Source organism: Urocampus carinirostris, chromosome 14, assembly GCF_059441175.1.
Source record: "Urocampus carinirostris isolate Australia breed hairy pipefish chromosome 14, RoL_Ucar_1.0, whole genome shotgun sequence".
Lineage (NCBI taxonomy): Eukaryota > Metazoa > Chordata > Actinopteri > Syngnathiformes > Syngnathidae > Urocampus > Urocampus carinirostris.
Window position 1 is genome coordinate 26,745,103 of NC_142362.1, and position 21,382 is coordinate 26,766,484.

The 21,382-nt window shown below is 37.9% G+C and overlaps 1 protein-coding gene across 3 annotated transcripts; it reads left to right on the forward strand.

Annotated features, from left to right (window-relative positions):
• Positions 1 to 673: 673 nt before the first annotated feature.
• asmtl (acetylserotonin O-methyltransferase like) lies at positions 674 to 16,503 on the forward strand. 3 transcript variants are annotated; one of them, XM_088353202.1, is made up of 15 exons: positions 674 to 713; positions 5,395 to 5,504; positions 5,578 to 5,709; positions 7,127 to 7,174; positions 7,340 to 7,404; positions 7,475 to 7,539; positions 8,170 to 8,275; positions 8,571 to 8,784; positions 9,469 to 9,615; positions 10,744 to 10,900; positions 12,244 to 12,443; positions 12,518 to 12,650; positions 14,406 to 14,537; positions 14,610 to 14,732; positions 16,067 to 16,503. In XM_088353202.1, the coding sequence occupies exons 2-15, from the start codon at positions 5,412 to 5,414 to the stop codon at positions 16,270 to 16,272; spliced, it is 1,821 nt and encodes a 606-aa protein (XP_088209328.1). In that variant the 5' UTR covers positions 674 to 713; positions 5,395 to 5,411; the 3' UTR covers positions 16,273 to 16,503. The 3 variants fall into 3 exon arrangements, with proteins under 3 accessions (XP_088209328.1, XP_088209329.1, XP_088209331.1); XM_088353203.1 differs by lacking the exon at positions 674 to 713 and adding an exon at positions 2,148 to 2,267; XM_088353205.1 differs by lacking the exon at positions 674 to 713 and adding an exon at positions 2,151 to 2,263.
• The last annotated feature ends 4,879 nt before the right edge of the window (positions 16,504 to 21,382 follow it).

Consider the following 21,382-nt stretch of genomic DNA (forward strand, 5'->3'; position numbering starts at 1 on the left):
GTTCTCCCCGTGCTTGTGTGGGTTTCCTCTGGGCACTCCGGTTTCCTCCCACTTTCCAAAAACATGCATTTCAGGTTAATTGGCCGGTCCAAATTGTCCCTACGTGTGAATGAGCGAGTCCGTTCTCTGTCTCTGTGTGCCCTGCGACTGGCTGGCAACTGGTTCAGGGTGTCCCCTGCCCAGTGCCCGAAGATAGCTGGGAAGGGCCCCAGCGCCCCCGTGACCCTACTTAGGATAAGAGGTCCAGATAATGGATGGATTAATGGATGGATATATGTATGGGGTTTTTTTCAGTCACTATTTCTCCCCTTGCCTTGCCGATTCCTCCTTATTTAGGTCCATGTCTCAGTTTTGTCTCAGGTTTGTTTCTACCAGAAAAGTCAAGGTAGAAATTATATTAAAAGTTAAAAAAAACTCTGCATGCGCTTAACTGGTCTGTTTGCCAGTGTTTTACACATTGACGTTGAGGACTTCGAACTTGTTGATTTCAGCTTGTCGGTCAAGCTAAAACACATTCTTTAAAAAGAAAGTATATTTTTGGGTTCTATTTTGATTAGATTTTTGGGTAATGTGCCATTTTACAGCGATTGACTATTTTATTTTTGAGTTTTTATCAAAGCTACACCAAGAATCTCATTGGCCAATACACCCGACGTCTGACGTCATTACGTATCACATGATTGCTTCCCTTTCAGTTCCGGTGTTGTGCAGTGGTAAGTGATAAATGCATGCAGAGAGAAATATTTTATTCATAATTGTGTGAAAGTGAATTAATACACTTAATTTTGTCACGACGTGTGCATGGTCATTTTAATGACCTCATAAAATAATTAAGTTTACAAAATATGACGTCTAGGCTTACATTTCATTCAAAGTTTTCGTTAGGATATTTTAATCCAAGTTCTACATAATACGCATGAAGTTGTCCAACATTGTTTTTCTCTAGATCTGAGGCGTATAAACTACTTTTTATCCATCGCAGTTAGTATTGTATAACATCACGTTGTGCAACTGTAAATAATTGCACTGTAAAAGGGAATTGTGTGTAGTTTAGTGCCTTCTAGTGGTAAAAACAAGGATAAATTCACCGTGTTTTAATTAAAAAAAAGGGTGACCCACGTGAATCGTATAGATCCAAGGTGAAATGTTTTAAGATGGGTATTGTGAAATTTCCCAGAGTGGTGTGTTTGAATCAAAATCAGTGTAGTTCACACATGCAGCAGTACTGTATTTATTTCACTTTATCTCATCAGAAAAGTTTTACTCACGGTACCAGAGATGAATGTTAAAGAAGGGGGAAATCAGAAAGTCGTCTTGAAAGAGGGGAAACAACTCTTTGGTGTATCTACTGATAATGGCGCTGACTTTGTCAATTTTATGTTGGTGGTGTCTTCTCAGTCTTCCTAGTTGTCAATAAATGATTTGAATCATGCTAGCATGTATTCAACTAAGTTTGTCACATTCAAAGATTAGATCGAGCTTAGAAAAAGACAAACACAATGTATGCCGAATTTAAATTAAAAACTAGGGCTGCAATTTCTACACAAATAAACACGGTACTTCAGGGATGGGTGCCACCAGGCTGTACTTGCCCAAGACAAACCACAGGGAATGGTGCCCCTATGACCCCGGTGGTTAAGGGATACAACCCAACTTTTTCCACACCATTCTCAACTTTTCAAGCCCCTGGTACATTATAATGCCTGTAAAAACAAACAATTTATTCGTTTGGAAAAAATAATTGATTGAACTATCATATGAACATGCAATAAAAAGAAAATACATTTGGGTCAATACATTTTAACTTATTTTACATGACATCAGAAAGCCATGGTTTTCTATTTATCTGACTTTAGGTCCCAACATCAAACCCTAATTAGTAGGCACAACCCAAGTCAAGATAACATTTCCACTTTTTAAACCAGTTTTAACTAGAAATTGAATATTCACGGTTCACGGATCTTTTACCTCTTAGGTCATCGGGGCACCAATTAGTACTCAACTCAGGACAACTTTCTCCACTGTTGACTGTTCCTGGCCTGTTTTTTGGTCGTGGCAAAGTTGGGATCAGTCCATTATTTTTTGTTGTCAGCCCAGTTTAATTTCTGTCTTCCTCTTCTTCTGCCCCCCTTGGACTGTGCTCCTAGAGAATAATCTTGGACATTCCCAAAGATCTTCCGATGTAACCATACCACTGAAGTTTTTGTCCGCGTACTGGTTTTTGTCGGGTCCACCAGGTGGTGTTGCACATCACATCGGCAACGTAGGTGATGGCCTAAACTTTCCTATAGCATCTCATCACCAAGCCCTTATTTTATTCCCAGGTTTTTTTTTTGTGAGAGTCCATGTCTTGCAAACTCAGAGAAGGATGGAAGTAACCAGTGCTTGCATGAATTTGATATTGGATTTATCTGCTGTTTTTGACCAGATCTCTGAGTTTTTTTTCCCCCTGCCAATCCGGCAATATTGTCAGCAAAACGGAGGTTAGTGACCTTGTGTCCTCCAATGCTGACTGTACCTTCATGTCGGTCCTGTGCCTCGGTCATACTTTCCAGGAAGGTGTTTAAAAAAGTTGGAGAGAGACTGCAGCCATGTCTCACACCGACTGGTTTAAAACCACGCTCCAATGGTGCTATTGATCAGTACCACACTGTTGGCATTGGCATCCAGCCATTCAATGGTCTGAACTAGTTTCTGGTCCATGTTATACTTCTGCATTTTTGCCAATAAAGCAACTTCCCATCCTCTGTCAAACAATTTCTTGAAATCTACAATGATGTGAGGTTTCACTGGTGTTGTTGAAACTTCTTACATAGGGAGCGCAGATAAAAAATCTATTCTTTGGGGCTCCTTCCCTCCCTGAAACCCACCTGTTGTTTGGCTAGGATATATTCACATTAAAAGAGAAAGACAAACAAAACCAAAATGACCTCAAGAAAAAATATTCCGTTCAATGCCCAATTAGCTGCATTTTTAATAATGTTCATTATGAATTGTGAATCCATTATGCACAATCGACTTGCTCGGAGAGCAAATTTGTTTAATGCTTGGCAGCCCTTTTTCTCCAAGCTTTCCACCTCAAATGAACAGCAACCATGCAGCCGCAATCCATTATTTCTGGTTGACTATTCCTGCGAGCATCGGCCGGCAGAGCCCGTGCTAGAAATAGGACGGGGGTTGTATTTGGTTGTATTTTGGCTTATTGCAGGGGGTTCTGGTCTTCATTAGCTGCAATAAACAGATTACAGCGGGTTTTCGCCATGCTTAACACGTGTAAACAAACTTTACCAGTCATTTTCTGTGGTCAAGTCAAGTCATGTTTATTTGTATAGCCCTTAATCACAAAGAGTCTCAAAGGGCTGCACAGACCACAGATTATTGCAAACCACCGACTATTATGACAACATCCCTACACGAGGGAAAATAATTCACGAATATTGTCAACATAAAATATAGGTTATTTATATGCTATAGAATAGAAGTGTGTTTTAAGTTTAGATATAAACATTTCCACTGAGGTTGCAGATCGAATCTCAGGGGGAAAAGTATTCCACAGCACCGGGGCCCAAATGAAGAACGCTCTCTAACCTGCGGATCTCTTCTTGGCTCTTGGGATCACTAGTAGACCAGCATTTTCAGAGTGAATTCTCCGGACCGAAACAGAGGGGGAAATTAAATCTGAAAGATATGAGGGAGCAAGTCCATGCATTATTTTGTATACTACCAACAGAACCTTAAAATCACATTTTAGGCTAACAGGGAGCCAATGCAGGTTAGCTAAAATCAGGGTAATATGATTAAACTTTCTTGTCTTAGTTAAGAGCCTCGCTGCAGCATTTTGTACCAGCTGGAGGCTCTTGATTTTGGACTTCGGGAGACCGGAGAGTAGTGCATTAATGGCCTGTGTCAACTCACATTTGCAGGGCATTATTGCTATCTTTTGTTAAGGATTATAACCGACCCTTTGTTTTTTTATTCTTTTTCTCAGCATTTGTCTGCCAAGTCAAAGGCCAGCGGCCCAAAAGTGAGACCTACCAGTTAAGAAACACTGACTTAGAGTTAACTAATATGGCATTGTCTCTTTAAAAATGTCTTTATTTTTGCACGAGTAAAAAAAAATAAATCCATATTTATTATAAAGGAAAAAGGATAAATGTTGTGCACAAGTCATATACACTTAGTTTTCGTATCTTGTAGGATTCGCCAAAACTGTCCGAAATTGAATTACACTAAGGGTTTTAATTTTCTCAAGTAACTCGTTTCTGATTTATATTTATCAGGGTTTGTACAGGTGCTTGCTATACTTGATAATGCTTAAATGTTAATGTGTGTTCAAGGTTTAAAAATTGCTTTATTTTTGGGTGAAGTGATAGTAATTGATTCAAATCGTTGCCATGTTTCTCAACAATTCCGCTTAAAAATAATTCTGTATTTATTATGTATTTTTTGGTTTTTTTTGGGGGGGGTGTATATTTTTATTTTATTTTTATATATATATATATATATATATATATATATTTCTTTTTGTATGGATGTATTGTATGAACATTTATTCTTCTTTTCTATTAATAGTATTTTTTCTTCCTTGTTGTTCCTTCTGTTATTTATGAGTGTGTCAAGTGTATATATTTTGTGTTGATATAAGATGGTGGAATCAAACCTCTGTCAAAATTGGTGTGAGAAATAAAAAGTTAAAAAATAATAATAATAATAATTCTGAAACTGCCCTGAGGTGGCTTTGCTTTGCCATTGCATTTCTTCTTCCCTCATGATTAACAGCAGCTGGCATTTGTTTGTATATGTATATATGAAGCGTCATCACGGCTAAGAGGTTCAGGTGCCTTCTACATCAGGGCACTAGGAAGTTAGTTTTAGTTCAAGGATTAGGTATTCGTCATGGACATTTATTATGAGGTTCTAAATTATAATTGGAAGAACTTCTCTCAACTGAAAATGTAAGCTACCTATTGCTATCAATTTTACTCAACATTTATCCGGGAAGCTATTTGTCTCAAAAATATTTAGACACATGTTGTTCAGATCCACACATTAATTGGAATTTACTAAAAATATAAAAATCATATGTCTTGATAGATGCACACACAAGCTTAAACATGGCTTATGTGAATCACTGATTTATTTGAGGATCTGCAAATGACATGATTCACAACAAATCATTTATTTTACTGGTCTGGGAGAAATTGAAAATTTGACTTTGAAAGTGCTTTAATTTATCCATAAAAAGGGTGTCCAAACGCTGTATAGACCATACCAAGTTATCTTATCCTGACAGTACATCGGGCCAAATTGCTTCAGCAAAGGAGTTTGTTTTAGTAAATTAACTGAGATTTGATATTTTATGTCATGATGTGCATACCTTCTTGTGCTGTTAAGTCAGGTGAGGGACCAAAATGGTGCTGAACCCAGTCCTCTCCAAACTTGCGAGTAAATTGGTTGTGTTGGCAAGTGCGTCTCCCCGGCGACTTGAGATCCTCAGCAATGCCGTAAGAGACTGGATCACGGATGTAAAAACCTGAATTCTCTATTCACACGTTCTATTTGTTGTCTCATGTTTAGGGCTTGCGCTTCGAGGTTGTCCCATCCTGGTTCAAAGAAACTCTCGACAAGCAACTTTTCAAAGATCCTCAGCATTATGCTATGGAGACGGCCAAGCAGAAGGCACTGGAGGTGGCGAGGCGGATGCCCTGTGTGAGTTTCCACATTATGTGGTAGGGATGCAACCGGAAATATGAAACCTTTGGTCAAAAAAACAAAACAGCAACACCAAATAAATTAGGCGCAAAAAAAAGGGAGAAAAAAAAGAATAAATATTTCAATATGTATTTAGGTATGCATTAAAAAAATGATACATTTCTGGTATATTACGAGCAGTTGAATTGATATTATCGCTTCAGTGTTTCGCCTGAGTTGTCTAGGCACCACTCCCTGTGGTGTGTCTTGGGCAAGAACAGCCTTGCGATGCTCTTCTCCAGGCTGGTTTTCATGTCATCATGAACAATATTACTTTTCATATTGACACATATATATATATATATATATATATATATATATATATATATATATATATATATATTGTTTATTGAACACTAGTATTAAGTGCTTTGATGTCAATATATCAGCGCAATCCTTTTTGAACATTGTTGCAAAAGTGCAATCAATACTCCAGTGGGACTTTTTTTTTCTTCTACTTGATGAGGCATTTTATGATTTGTGTTTAAATCTGGCCTCTACAATCCATGCAAGTAGTTATTTTGTTATCTCCATACTTTAATTTATATTCTCATAAAATCATCTCCTTTCTTCTCATGTGGAAAATGAAAACTGTGCACATACTCAACCCCTCACTCTGTGTGAAAGACAGCCATGCAAGGTCCGTTTTGCTTTACACGTGACCACTTCATTACAATATTCCTTCATAAGTCTCATTTTGTGTGTGTGTGTGTGTTTTTTTTTCCATCCGCTACCAAAAATGTGCTTTGCTCAGAAACAATCTGTGACTCTAGTGAGGATAAGCAGCGCAAAAATTGGAGGAATGGATTGATGGATGGATTGTCAGAAATATTTTCAGTGCTAAACATTTGGCGCATCCGTACTGTGTGGTCATGTGGCACATTTTACCATATTGACTGCAACGCATAACAAGTTATTGGGAATACATTTGTTTTGTGCTATTTTGTTTTAGCAATCATGATAACATCTTATACATACAGTTACGTTTTTCTGATAGTTTCTTCTCCAGGGCCGTTACCACCCTAAACGGGCACGCAAAACTGTTATATCTGGGAAGTTGCATTGAAAAATTGTAATTCATACCTTATCTATTGACTTATTTGGGAGATTTTGTTGCTGCTAAATGTTATTGCACTACTATTCATTGCACTATTGTTACGATGCCGTATTTTTTTTAATTGCATTATAATTACAACTTAAGCCAGTCTCCAAGAACTATATCAAATATTTTTCTTATGTGTTATTTTGATGCAAAAAGTTTTACTATGTTTTTATCAATGACAATGAAGAAAAAATGATTCTTTATTAGTACACAATCAGTGGAACCTGTTGGACACCAAAACTAACACTTTCTTTTGTCCCTCCTTTTCAATAGAATCACCTTAAAACTCCCGACATAGTGATTGGAGCAGACACTATTGTGGTAATTATTATTATTTTTTTTCAATTAAAATGCAATTATTGTGCATATCATGTGCGAACTAAACAGTTTGTGTCTTTATATGAAAGGACATTAGTATTTGCTGCACTTTATCCCCTCATCCACCTTTACATCGTGCGGTTAAAAGTATATTTTTTACTTCCACAGACTGTCGATGGTATGATTCTGGAGAAACCTCGTGACAAGCAAGATGCATACAGGATGCTGGCAAGGTAACACTCATCGTTATTTTTTTTAGAGGGATGGATTACATAACTTTATTCTTTTGTCATCCTGTTTCAGTTTGAGTGGTAAAGAGCACAGTGTGTTCACAGGCGTCGCTGTTTTGCTCTTACATGAGAAATCAGGTAATTGCTGTTCATTGATACAACAGGTCAAATTATTATTGAACCTAGTAAATTAAGAGGGACAGTGTGTATTAGTGCCCCCTAGTGGTAAAAAATAATTTTCATGAAACAAAAAAACCTAAGTACTGTATTGTTTTCACATAACATGAGGCTCACCCAGAAGGAGCTGACATAATCATCCGCTACCTTGTTGTTACGAGTATCTAGAAAAACATACAAGAAGCTTTGTGCAGTTTGGTCACATTGAGTCTCCATAGTTTGTATTTTTACTTGTGCTTTTAGTACTCATTTTGGCTGCACAACCTGATACTGCGACCTTTAGTGGCCAAATAATCCACTCTGTTTCTTTTTCAATGACAAAAAAGGTATTTGGCTCAAAAAGGGTGGTGAGCACAGAACGGAATAGAACAGATAAGTTCTAAATTGAAGATGTATAAGTCTCAATATCATAGGAAAAAAAAAATAGACTCACTTTTATTCACTTTTAAATATGTTAAATTTAAAAGCGTTAATTAAAATCATAGGATGATAATATGGTAGCTGGGTATTTCATACTGCTCGTCTTACACGATTTCTAATGTTGCTGATTGTAATGCAATGTGTGCAATGTGCGACTTTTTCCAACCCGAGATGACGAGGATTACCGAATAGTTGACTTCTATGAAGAAACCAAGGTGAAGTTCGCTGACCTGTCCGAGGACATGCTGTGGGAGTACATTGATAGCGGTGAACCCATGTGAGTGTCACCATGCAAACATGTAAGGGGGACTTCGGACATTGATGCTGCTGTTATTAGCCACTTTTTCTGCTACCAAAATAGTTTGCATATATTTGTTTGTGATAAATTACAAAATACACATTATCTTAGAAAACTATGAAAATTAAAATTATATAAGTATCTAAGAATCACTTTTAACTTAACCATGGTGCTCTACCTGCTACTTTAAACACAAATTTAAATTCTAATACTTCTTTTTAGATAATATTGGCAGTTAAATTAGTGTTTGTGTGTGTTTTTGTGTGTTTGCTAGGGATAAGGCAGGTGGGTACGGCATCCAGGCGCTAGGTGGTATGCTGGTGGAGTATGTGCACGGAGACTTTCTCAACGTAGTGGGTTTCCCCCTCAACCACTTTTGTAAACAGCTGGACCAGATTTATAACCAACAAAGCAGTTGCCACGAAAACGCTCCCCAAATTCTCCCAGATGCAAATCATTCGCCACCCACACCGTCGTCCGCACACAAGGTATGTTCCGCTCGACAGTTTAAAGGGACATTGTGTTTTATTTAGTGCCTTCTCCTAGTAAAAAAAAAAAAAAAAACAATATTAATTTGAATTATTTACAAAAATGCATGAACGCTTATTAAAAACCTGCATTTTTTTATACACTCGTAGGTAGAGAAGTTGAAAAAAAAAATCTTGCATTTTCTCAAGTTCTGCAAAGCATATGTTTTGATAAAAGCCACACGCAACATTAAAATTCGCACATTTAAATCGCAGGTATATTTTTGGATTTGCAAAAAACATTATTTAGACTGTATATTTGGTCAAGCTGTGGTTGGGTCGGGGTGAATTTTTTTAGGCCCGATTTTAACCCTAATTCACGCCAAATTTCTTCTTTTAAATGTACTTGGGAAATTGTAAAATTGGCTTTGAAAATCTTTAGAAGGTGCTTAAATTCGGGCATGAAAAGTTGTACAAAACCTTCTTTTGGAGAACTGACATGATTGTCCGCCATTTTGCTGCTACGGTTACCCTCAAAAACCAAAACCTTGTGAAGGGCTTGGCAGGAAAAATGAGAAAAGCACTCGTTTTTGGTTTCATTACATGATTCAGTGACATCTAGTGGTGAAATATTACATAGTGTCCCTTTAAAATTTTCCTCAGTTTGTTTTGTATTATCACTCACAAGATGCTTTCTTATCCAAGATTGTGAAACGCTCGTCTGAATTATCTGAAGAAGTACGATTAGTGACTGCCAGCCCAGAGCGCTTTAGTCATTGTGAGGACAGTGAAGAAGCCAGAGAAGACCTGCATAAAATCATTCAGTTGATGGATGGATTCAAAGCTTCTAAGGTGGGTGGGAATAAATACTCAACTCCTTACCTAATGCTTAATGTATTTTATACACAGTTGACTCTTGGCAATAGCAGTAATGAATAGTTCATTAATTATACAACATATGAAAAATGAAAAATACAATGTCATTATCAATAGTCGTTTCAAGTATTGTCAATATCCAGATGGAGCATTGCCTTTAAAAATGAAATTGGAATTCAAAATCCATACACTACCTAATAATAAATACCTGTGGCTATCTAAAGTGTTAAAATTATTGTAAATTGGGTTATCATAGTAGCAATGCGTATTAGAGGTGGGTGATGGTTGGGATTTTGCTATCAACCCCATTTAAGTAATTATGCGGTAGTATTGATCACTACAGATCCAAAACCGATGCTTTTTGACAAGATATGTCATGATCATTGATAAGTTGACACACCGCAGGCAGAACCCGCATTGTTCACCACATGCACTGATTTTAATGCACAGGATATATTTTCTCGGGCGTTGAGAGGGTCCAGGCAGTGCGCAATCTTGCATGCGCACAACTCACAAAGAAAATTTGCTTACAATGCATGATATTTTTTCAAATAAAGTCAGTTGTGCAAATAAAGTGTAAAATATTTGGCTCTCATTATAACCCTTTGGCTCTCTGTTTCAAGAAGCCCTTTTGGCTCTGTTGGCATATAGACAACAAATTAACAGTTAAAAAAATAATTAACATGATTTTGGAATTTTTGGTTGCATCCAGTTAGTCTTTGTAGGGTGAACGTTTTTCATGTCTTTATGTAATGTTGTGGTATTGTCGCAGTAGCTAATCACTTTTGAAGTCCACACTGTACTGCGCTTTCTGTTTGCCTATGTCATTTCTAGCTTGTAATAAGGACGGTGGATCGATCTGGGCTTTCTTTCACTCTCCCGATGCCGAATTCCTCGTGCTCAGAGAAAATTGGTTTAGGGTTTAAAGTATCAGTCCCATGACAATAGTATTGATCCAAGTACTTGTTAAGTATCGAGGTTATCGATATTTGGGTTGATCCGCCTAGTGCTAATGGGTATTCAAACACATTGGAGCAACACGGGCACAGACAGTGAAAAGGGAATTAAACATTTTAATTGTTTTCTCCCAAACACCTCTTTCAGGCATTGTTTACTGCTTCAAAGTTGGGAATATTTGACTTGCTTCAGCGTTCTCCGGCATTGGATGCGGCACAGGTGGCCCTTGAGCTGAAAACCTCTCCCAAGGGAACGGAATGTCTGCTGGAGGCATGCTGCTCCCTAAAACTGTTGAAGAGCACAAGTTAGTCACCCTTTTCTCTGCTCTGATTAGAGGTAAGATGGGGCCTAAAAAAATAAAAAAATCACATCCCAGGGTGGATAATGAGAAAAAAAACGTCATCGAGAAAGAAATTGCCCGAACCTGTACATGTTGATTGAAATTTTACTCCTGACCCGAATTTCAGATTACCTTAACTTGGAGAACTTGCAAACTGTAAACAATGGAATATAGTTGTCTTAGAGGAAGTTTATTTTGTTTGCATCACCAAGTTATTTTAAAAAATTACGTTATTAATTTAAAAAAAAATAAAAAAATTGTTTGAGTATTAAACAAAAATACGTTCATGAATGCGTGCGTTTTCTAAAATACTTGTAGGTCGAGAAATTTACATGACATAACACAAACCTCACCTAGAGGGAGCTGACATGATTGTCGGGCATCTTAACCGCTACAGGTACCTGAAAAACAACGACTCTTAATTGGCTGGGGGGGTAAATGAGATGTGAAATTGTGGTTTTTTTTGGGTGATTTTGAGTCTGTTGTTTGTATATCGTTTCTGGTTGCATTACATAATACAGTTACATCTAGTGGCCAAATAATACACGCTGTCTCTTGAAGTCTTTTTTTTTGTCATTTTAAAACGTGCTTAACAAAATTTCTCATTTTCCCATTCTCAATATTTTTTTGCCCAATCATGTTTGTAGAATTGGATTTTTCCTCTTGTTTCAGATGTAAGATTTTGCATCGACTGGATGTATTGTTTTTCATTCATTATAATTCATTATCTGATTAATACTAATACATATATTTAAATTTTATATTTTTTTCCCCATCCTAATCTTAGTGCCCTTGTATGTGTTGTGCAGTTCAAATCAAGGGAGAGGTCACAATATGGTGGATTTAACCCATTCTGACTTCTCCCATTCCTGCTAAAGTGAATTAGTATGGTGCATTAAAATTGTACTATAACAGCGGCACGGCAGCTGAGTGGTTAGCACGTCCGCGGAACACTAGTGAGGTCATGCGGAGCTTGCATGTTCTCACCGAGCTTGCGTGCGTTTCCACTGGGCACTCCCGAGTCAGTCTAAATTTACCTGCCCTGTGACAGCCTCAGAAGTTAGTGAAAGTAGACACTGGAGAAGAGACAGACATGAAGACTAAAAACAAACTTTGCAAGGCACTCTATATTAGTTGCTTTTCTGCATGAGCCACAAGGTTGAAAAGTTACAGCTTATAATACAAAACTAAGGTAATTAATGTATTTTTATAAACACAGCTACACCAATAACTACCTCTTGTTATGCTAATCCATAAATATTGCCATAACAACTTCTCCCCTCTCTTTTTTATCTTTGACTTTTCAGACAGTAAGATACCAGCATATGAGAACACCGAGCTGTCCAATCGCTTTCTGCTGTCCGACTCGCCAGCTTCCCTTTTGGATCACTTAGCGCACTGCAACGACAACTTGTGGCCGCTCTTTAGTCATCTGGAGACCGCTGTGCAAAAGGGTGTCCCCCAGCATCACAAAGCCTTTTGCAACCAATCTGGTGATTCATCCCAGGTGAATGTTCAAATGAAGCGCAGACATTTTGTTACTTGTACACTTTTACCTTGAAATCTCAATTACTGACAAAGGACACAGAATGCAAGAGTCAAGAGGTGAAAGTGAAGTTCATGAAGGCCATGCATAGTATCGCTCAAGTGACTGGTAAAGCAGTGGCGACAGCCTTTGACTTGTCTGCCTTCAAGAGCGCCTGTGACCTTGGAGGTAAAAATGTGTACATTTTCTTGTTCACAAATGGGTTCTTGAAATCCTTGAAAATACTTGAATTTTAATGTTGTGTTTTCAAGGGTCGAAAAATGCTTGAATTTTGGGTGCAGTCCTTGTACATGCTTGAAATTGTTGCCATGTTTTTCAACAAGTCTGCTTATAAATGACGCTGCTGTTGGCTTTGTTTCGCCTTTGCATTTTTTCTTACCCCGTAAATAACGGCAGCTGGCGTTAGTTTGTATGGCCTAGTCCTATGAGACATCATTGCCTCTTATGGGTCATGCCCTAAGGGAAACACTACAGTATGTATTTGTGGAAGGATCATGTATCAATTGGGTATATATTTGGGCACCAAAATGTTGTACTAACCCTGTTTTTTTATTTCAACTTACATATTTACAATAGCCCCTGCTACTTTGAATGAATGAATAAATTAATGAATGGCTTTTATTGTGATTATAAAAGGAAAACAGATAGGAGGGCGTCTTCTTCCAGTGCAAGTAAAAAAATATTAAAAAGGAAAAAAATGTGCAAGATGAATAAAAACATTAAAAAATAAAATTAGACCTATAATAAATGTGTGCATATTCAAAGTGGCACATCCATTTACATGAAGTAGATTCGCTTGGATCGTTATTTAGCTCCATAATGGGAACATGAGTACATATCCTATGTACTTGTATATGAGCCAAAATTTAGAACTTTTTCATTCGCCCGTGCAAAACAATCAGAATAAGTGTCTAAAATAAATACAAATAAATACATTACAAAAATACACAGTTGCAAATACATATTATACATGGGTTACACATATTTACCAAGAAAGACGGTACACCGAGAGAGTTTTCCAAGCTTTAATAATAATAATATAACTTTCATCCCAAACGGTGCCTGTGACAGGGCAGTTAATGGTAGCAACACGCTAGCAACACAGAAAACGGGTCTGGTAAAAAAAAAACGTACTTGTAAAAATCACGGTAAACCATCTTCATCTTCCTCCTTAGAACTGAGGCCATCAAAATCGTCTTCCTCAGTGTCGAAAATAAACTTTGTCCTATAGACGTCGTCCCACGCTTCCTATTTCCAAAACACGCTAGCAACACGCTTGCAACACAGTAAACGGGTCTCGTAAAGTTTACGTGCAGTAGCTCTGTTTCCTTCTTTATCGGACTGCTCGATTGCTTTTAGCTTGAAAGTTGCGTCATGTGCCTTTCTTTTTGCATTTTGCATGATGAGGGTATGTTTACGCTAATTTAATTTATGCACAAGCCAAGAAGTTGCAGTCTTCCTCGGCGCATACATTCCATCGGTCTAAATCTTACCTTTTGTCCTCGAGCGCCGCTGGCGGCCGTTAGAAAAATAACATAAATTGGCCGCATCACTGAATAAGCCACAGGGTTGAAAGTTTGGAAAACAAGTAGCGGTAGTAGTAGTTACGGTACTCAAGATTTAAAAATCATATCTTGATAAATGCACATGCAAGATTAAAAAGCCCTTTTGTAAACCGCGGCTATATTTGTGGATCTGCAAAATACACGATTCACCCCGGATTTATTATTTTAATGGTACTGGAGAAATTGAAAAATTGGCTCTAAAAGTCCTTAAAAGTGCTTGAATTAGACTATGAAAAAGGTGCACGAACCTTGACTTGAACCTTGACCATAGAACCTTAGGCTCATTTATTTAAAGCAAGGTTTTGCACTTCTAAACTTTTAACAATCATATAATGCCTTTCTCACCCTGTTCTGGAAGGTTGTACAGGTGCGATGGCAATGGAGATTGCAAAAGCTCATCCGGAGATGTCTGTTATTGTGTTCGACTTACCGGCTGTTGTGGAAATGAGTTCTCTTTTCAAGCATCAATATGGAGTCACTTTTGTGGCAGGTAATATAATCATTTTAAAGTGGATCAAACAAACCACTCTCTAAATTGAGCTGCCTCTTGTGAAATGAACAGGAGACTTCTTTAAAGACGCCTTACCCAAAGCGGACCTGTACATCCTCTCGAGGATTCTCCACGACTTGTCTGATGAGAAGTTGAACTTTTTGCTTGAGAAGATTGAGGAAGCGTGCACGCCAGGTATCCCTTTCCTTAGTAAACAAAAGCAATATTTAACCATGTTGGTTGTTCTTCATTGGAGGTTTATCAAAATACTTGATTAAACTACTACTTTCTTTTATAAAAGATAATATTAACATGCCTCTGTAGCACATAATTTTTCAAGCTAAAATGCTTTAAATATACTTGGACCTTGAAGGAGCACAGACGTTTTCTTCCTTCGTGTGTTGGAACCAACAGCCGGTTTGCAAGACAAGACTGGTAAAAACAATTGCTGGAGTTGACTATTTCCATTAAGGTTTGTTTTTATGATAATGCAAACAGAATAAAAATTAATTTTCTGGGTTTGAGAGTACAGATCAAAGCTGAAATGGTCGCATAAATGCACTTTCAAAATAGCTGACATTTATTTATATACCAAAGGGCTAGAACACAGAAGTTAGTGGAAAGTTCCCAGAGCACAAGATTTACACCAGTTCTACCTCTAGACTGAATCCTGCAGCGGGCTTTAAAATAACCCAAGGCCTTCCTCCCCACTGTAAATCAGAACACCACTTAACACAGTGTAGAGACTGTAAAACAACTAGATTCATTGTGGTGAAAAGTAAATAAAACAAGAAATAAATAAGTACATTCAATTGTAGAAATAAACAATATGCATTAATAACTTCTGAATGACTAACGTGATCAAAATAGTAATGTGATGATTTAAAACAATGAACTGGATATAACTAAAACTCATACTGACATTTTTTGGTTTAGTTTGATTTTGTCCTTAGTTTACTCTACAACTTGCTAGAGTTTTTGTCACGCAAAGAACAACTCCGTACGATTACCTTCTTTGTTTTTATTTAAGTTTAAGGTGATGCTAAAGGGGTTCCTTGTTACAGTAGTAGAGTTACAGTTATCAGTAGGTTGACAGTGGATTAACAGTGGATAAATGGAAACGGTCTGCATTTATATAGCGCTTTTTAAGTCACTGAAGACCTCCCAAAGCGCTTTACAATGTGCTTCTCACTTTTACACACTAACCGATAACAGCGTCAGCCATGCAAGGCAACTACCTGCTCATCGAGGGCATTAGGGATTCAGTGTCTTGCCAAAGGACACTTCAACATAATAACATGGAGGAGCCGGGAATCGAACCTGCAACCTCTTGATCCCAAGACGAGCGCTCTACCTCCTGAGCAAATGTCGTCCAAACTTCATTCCAAAGAATCCTTTGAAACATGTTGTTAAAAGGAATTCACACATTCTTAAACATGCAAAATGTGAGAAAATAATCAAGTTCTGTGCCTAGTTGAAAAAAAATCTGTTTGGGAATACCTTTAAAAATGCTGTCATCACATTTTTAGGTTGCGGCCTGCTGCTGAGTGAGATCTTCCTGGACGAAGATAGAACGGGGCCAAGTCGGGGTCTTCTCCAGGCCCTCAGCATGAGTGAAGGCAGACAGCGGAGTGGCAACGAATATTCTCAGCTTTTAAAAAGACATAACTTTGTCACCACTGGTGTCAAATTTACAGAAAACCTGCTTGATGCAATGCTTTGCATTAAAGTCTGACCACGTCTCATCGCACCCAACAGGCCCGCTGACTAACCTTGGCCAAAACTGTCCAAAACCGAGGGTTACAATTTTCCAAAGTAACTCACTACTGAACTATATTTATCAGGGTTTGTACGGGTACTTGAGGTCCTTGGAAATGCTTGTATTTTACTGTATTTTGAAGGATTGAAAATTTGAATTTTGGGTCAAGTGCTTGTAAATTCTTAAAATTTTTGCCATGTCTCCCAAGTATGCTTAAATATGAACCCATCACTGCTCTCTGGTGGCTATGCTTTGCCATTGCATTTCATCTTCCTTTGCGATTAATGGCAGCTGGCTTTTTTTGTACGCTATAGAGGGCTTCGCGCTTTGTGCTAAAATAGTAACACGGCTTCGTGCCGCCATCTTGGAAGTCTGTCGATTACAAGCGGTGATAGCGAGAGGAGCAAATATTTACTCAGTTTGTCTATTTATTTACTCAACTAGCTTCGTTTGTGTACGGATTTTGTCCATCAACACTATGGAAAACTACGTGGAGAGTTTAGACAAGCAAGCACGGTGGAAAATTGGATCCCTACAAAATTAAAAACAAGGACTGGAAGTCTGATCCCGATTTGTTGCCGTGTGTGACTTACATCGAACTTGTTAACTATCTTATTTTCCACCCAAGTCCCTTTTGTGAACTGAAGGATTTTCAAAATTACAAAAGTATGGAAGCCTACGACAGATTTGTGTCTGGTTGGGTTCGGGATGTGTCTGTGCACACAAGCGAAGGTGATGAAAACAAGACTGTGAAAGGGAAAGTTCTACATTCTCAGAGTTTGTCTCAGCCAAGTTTACAACCATGGATCATTGTTGACAAGTCATCATCGATTCTGTGTGCCCATTGCAACTGTGTTGCAGGTTCAGGGGAATGTTGTTCTCATGTTGCTTCCCTTTTGTTCTATGTTGAACAACCCGGGAAAGGCAACGCTTCTCCGAACGGCGCACCGGTGGCTAAGTTAGCTTAGCTTTCGGGGGCTTTAAATCCTCTATTGACGCGAGTTGACTGAGGAAATGAGACTCTTTCCCTGAAACTGCGTTGAATTTCTCCACCAAAATAGTGTACGAATGAGAAACGAAGTTTTGTTCGTTTTTTAAATGTCGTTTTCGGCGAAATACCTCACATATATGTTATAAAAGTAGTTTGGGGTCGTCGAGCTGTTGTCATGAAGTACACATGTCCCATAACCTTTTTAAAATTTATTTCTACATCATAAATAATTCAATTTACCTGTCAGAAAGTGGTCAGAACAAACACGAACACAGTCAAGCTTTGGCAAATTCGACCGGTTGATAGCTGCCAGCCACATTCGTCTTCGCCGTTCACTTTTCTCCTGAGCTTCAATCCCCTGATCGTAAACACACTTCGGAAGTCTAAAGAAGCCCTTCCCACCCTTTTCCCCTCGGCTACAACAGCCAACAATAACGCACGTATTCGGCATTACAATGTAGAATCTAACTGGTTCGCTGAACAATAACAATGAAGTGAAAAGCTTTGTGGACTTCCAAAATGGGCGCCAGCAATGCATTGTGGGTAATCTTAGGACCTCGAAGCACTCTATTGTCTTATGTGTCAGCACCCCCTACAGACTGCGACCAATAGGATATGTGGATCCTACACCTAAATAGGGCACTATAAAATGTGTGTGTGAGTACAAGGATTACGGTCTAATTATGGACATTTATTATAGGCTAGAGCACGGATTGGGAAACTCTAGCTTGCGAGTTATATAAGACTATTTTCATGAGTATGTATGCCTTGGAGACAATTGGTTGCGTGTGCATTTTCTCCATGTCTTTCCTAATTTTTGATTGAAACTCATTGAAATACACAAGAAAGAAAAGTGGTACTGTCTAATATATATAGGGCACATCATAATCTACAGTCTACATTCAGGGTGCCACGCCCAAAAAAAAAACAACTCAATTTGGCTGTACATGGCTAAGGAATCCTTTATATGGAAGCTCATTTAATAATCCGTGTTCACTTTTCATTCACCTAATGATGAAAGTCCACATGAAAACGAAATAATATATGAGGTCCATGTTTTCAATCACTATATTTGATATTTAGTTCTTGTGTAGTATTTCTGTAGAAGTATTTTTGTGTGGACGCTCAAAGTGACAATTGGGACGAAAAAGTTAACCACTCTTGGGGGCCTCCTAGTGGTTGCGGCCTAAGTAGCCGCTAAATTCGCTTATGCCTTGCGCCGGCTCTGATTGGTTACCATGGCGCGATGCACAATTATCTGTGTGTATTTGTTGTACAGTTCGACGATTGAACCTTTCTGTGTGGAGTTTGCATCTTCTCCCCGTGCTTTCCTCCGGGCACTCCGGTTTCCTCCCACATTCCAAAAACATGCATGGCATGTTAATTGGCCGGTCCCTAAGTGTGACTGAGTGAGTGAGTTGTCTGTCTCTGTGTGCTCTGCGACTGGCTGGCAACCAGTTCAGGATCCCCTGCCCACTGCCCAAAGATAGCTGTGTTGGGCTCCAGCACCCCCGCGACCTTGCTGAGGATAAGCGGTGCAGATAATGGATGGATAGTAGGCTGGATCTATGTGACTGCATAGTAGTGTGTGTATAACAGTATAGCAATATGTGTGAGAGTACAGTATTGTGTGTGAGTATAGTATAAAAGAGTCTAGTAGTATGCATAGTAGTATTTAGTCATGGGGTAATTTGGTCTTTATTATGAGAGTAGGATGCATGTGTGAGCAAGTATATTTTACTTCTTAAACGGGCTCTACTAGGACCAGTTCATTCATTTCCCAGATTCATATAAAATAAAACGTAAAAACCAAAGGGGGGCGCCATTGGCTAACTAATCTGTCCAAGACCGCACCTCAATGAGCTTTCTCCATATTCTAAAAATTCCTCTCGCTTTCTGAAATTCTCTTTTAATAAATTGATTAAATATTTGTCTATTCCTTCCCCAACGCAGGAACAAATATTAGATGGTGGTTGGAGGTTTTATACATGCACTAAAAATTCTCAAAACTAAGTCTTGATTAAATCTAAGAGGATCTTGATTGGAAGGACAGAAATTCAAATCCTTAATATGTTGTATTTCCTGCAAAACGTTGTGTGAGAAAGAGCTCATATGCGTACACACAGATATAAATAAGTTTTTTTTTTCTTGGATAAAACGCATTTACAGACCATTGCATGCAGGAAAAAATCAGCTTGCCATATATATTAGTGGATTATATATATTTCTCACAATATTTTCAGATTATTATTTTTAGGTTCAATAGAGATAAGATAACGTTATACATTTTGGAATCTTATATACAAAGGAACTTTATATTATACTTGGTCAAATTACTTTTTATTTGTATACGATTTGTGCACAAATTCTACTATGTATTTGTAAGCCTGGCCTTTTCTTGGAAACTAAAGCTATATTGGTTTATTCATTTAAACATGTATGATTAAATCTATTCCAAGTACTTTTTATTTTTAATTGAAATTACTTTTGAAATTGGGTTACTTTGTACCAATCAGATTGTTTTATAAATTAGCTTTATTATTACATGTCTGTGTATTTGTAATACAACCAAAAACGAATGCTTGAAAGTGACCAAAACGCACAATTTCTTTATCTTTTTTTTAATGTGGGTACAATTATTTCAGTGCCATCTAAGTGAGGCTCGTGTAATGTTAAATAAATGCAAATATATGGAGTATTTAAAATAAGTTATAGGATGGTTCATATAGGCTATTGTTGATATTATTTATATCAATATAGATTTTTCTAAACTAATCCGAATTTGTCACTAGGTTTAAAGGCAAACGAATAAATGTGACTTGACCAAGAAAATGAAAAAAAAAATAAAAATCACTGCCATTCACCATAAAAACTATTCTCAATTTAAGAGTGGGTTTTCTTATTTGAATAAAAGAAAACTAATCAACATTCAGCTATTATAATGTAAAATTTAGCATAATTACCGCACAATGGATGTTTTTCATATCTCATTTCAATAACGTGAGTCTTGAGTATTATTGAGTAGTATCCTGAGTTGTTATTGAAATTAATACCACTAGGAGGCAACATTGGTTTACAAGCCCATGCTTTTTGGATTGGTTTTGTCCTGAATATTTCTTACGATGCTTAGCAAAAGTATATCAACACGTGAGAAACAATCGTCAAGTGGAACCATCTTTTTTCCTCATTTCATATTATATTCTCAACGGAAACATGATGCAGGAAGTAGAAGTAAATGTTGCAAAACAATTTGGTTGTCTTAGCTCAGCAAGATTACTCCAGAAGTTCCTGATGAATTCTGAATGAGTCAATGACGACCTAAATGACGAAAAGAGTGCATCTGTGTTATTAGGTCTCGGTTTGAATGCACCTGCTCTGTGATGATCTCAGAGGTCACTGGAGAACAGACAGCATTATGAAGAACATGCCAGGCAAATCTGGGATAAAGTTGTTGAAAAGCTCAAAGCAGGAGTAGGATGCAAGAAGATTTTGCAACATTTAAACATCTACCGTAGCACTGTGCGACCAATATTGTTAAAATGGACAGAGCACAAAACCAATGCAAACCTACTGTACCAAGATCTGGCTGTCACCCTAAACTTTTGACCCAAACAAGGCGAAAACTAATCTGACAATCAACCAAGAGGCCCGTGATCACATTGGGTGAACTGCAGGCATATACGGCTGAGGTGGGGAAATCTGTAAATAAGACAACTATTCGTCATACTCTGAATGAATTTGCTCCTGTGTGGCAAGTAGAAAGTCCTTTCTCACAGAATACTACACATATGGCAAATGGGAGACTCAAATAACATGTGGAACACAGTGCTCTGGTCACTTCAGACCAAAAGTAAACTTTTTGGGCCAAAGCCGAAAACACCACCCTCACCGTCAAACATGGTGATGGCAGTGTAATGCTCTGGAATTGTTTTTCTTTAGCAGGGACCATGAATATAGTTAAAGTTGATCGGAAGACAGAGCAAATAGTGAGCAATTCTTTGCAGAAAATCGGAGTGTGCAAAAGACCTGAGAATGGGGAGTAGGTTCACCTTCCAAAAGAAAAAGGGCCTTAAACATGAAGCTTAATCTACAAAA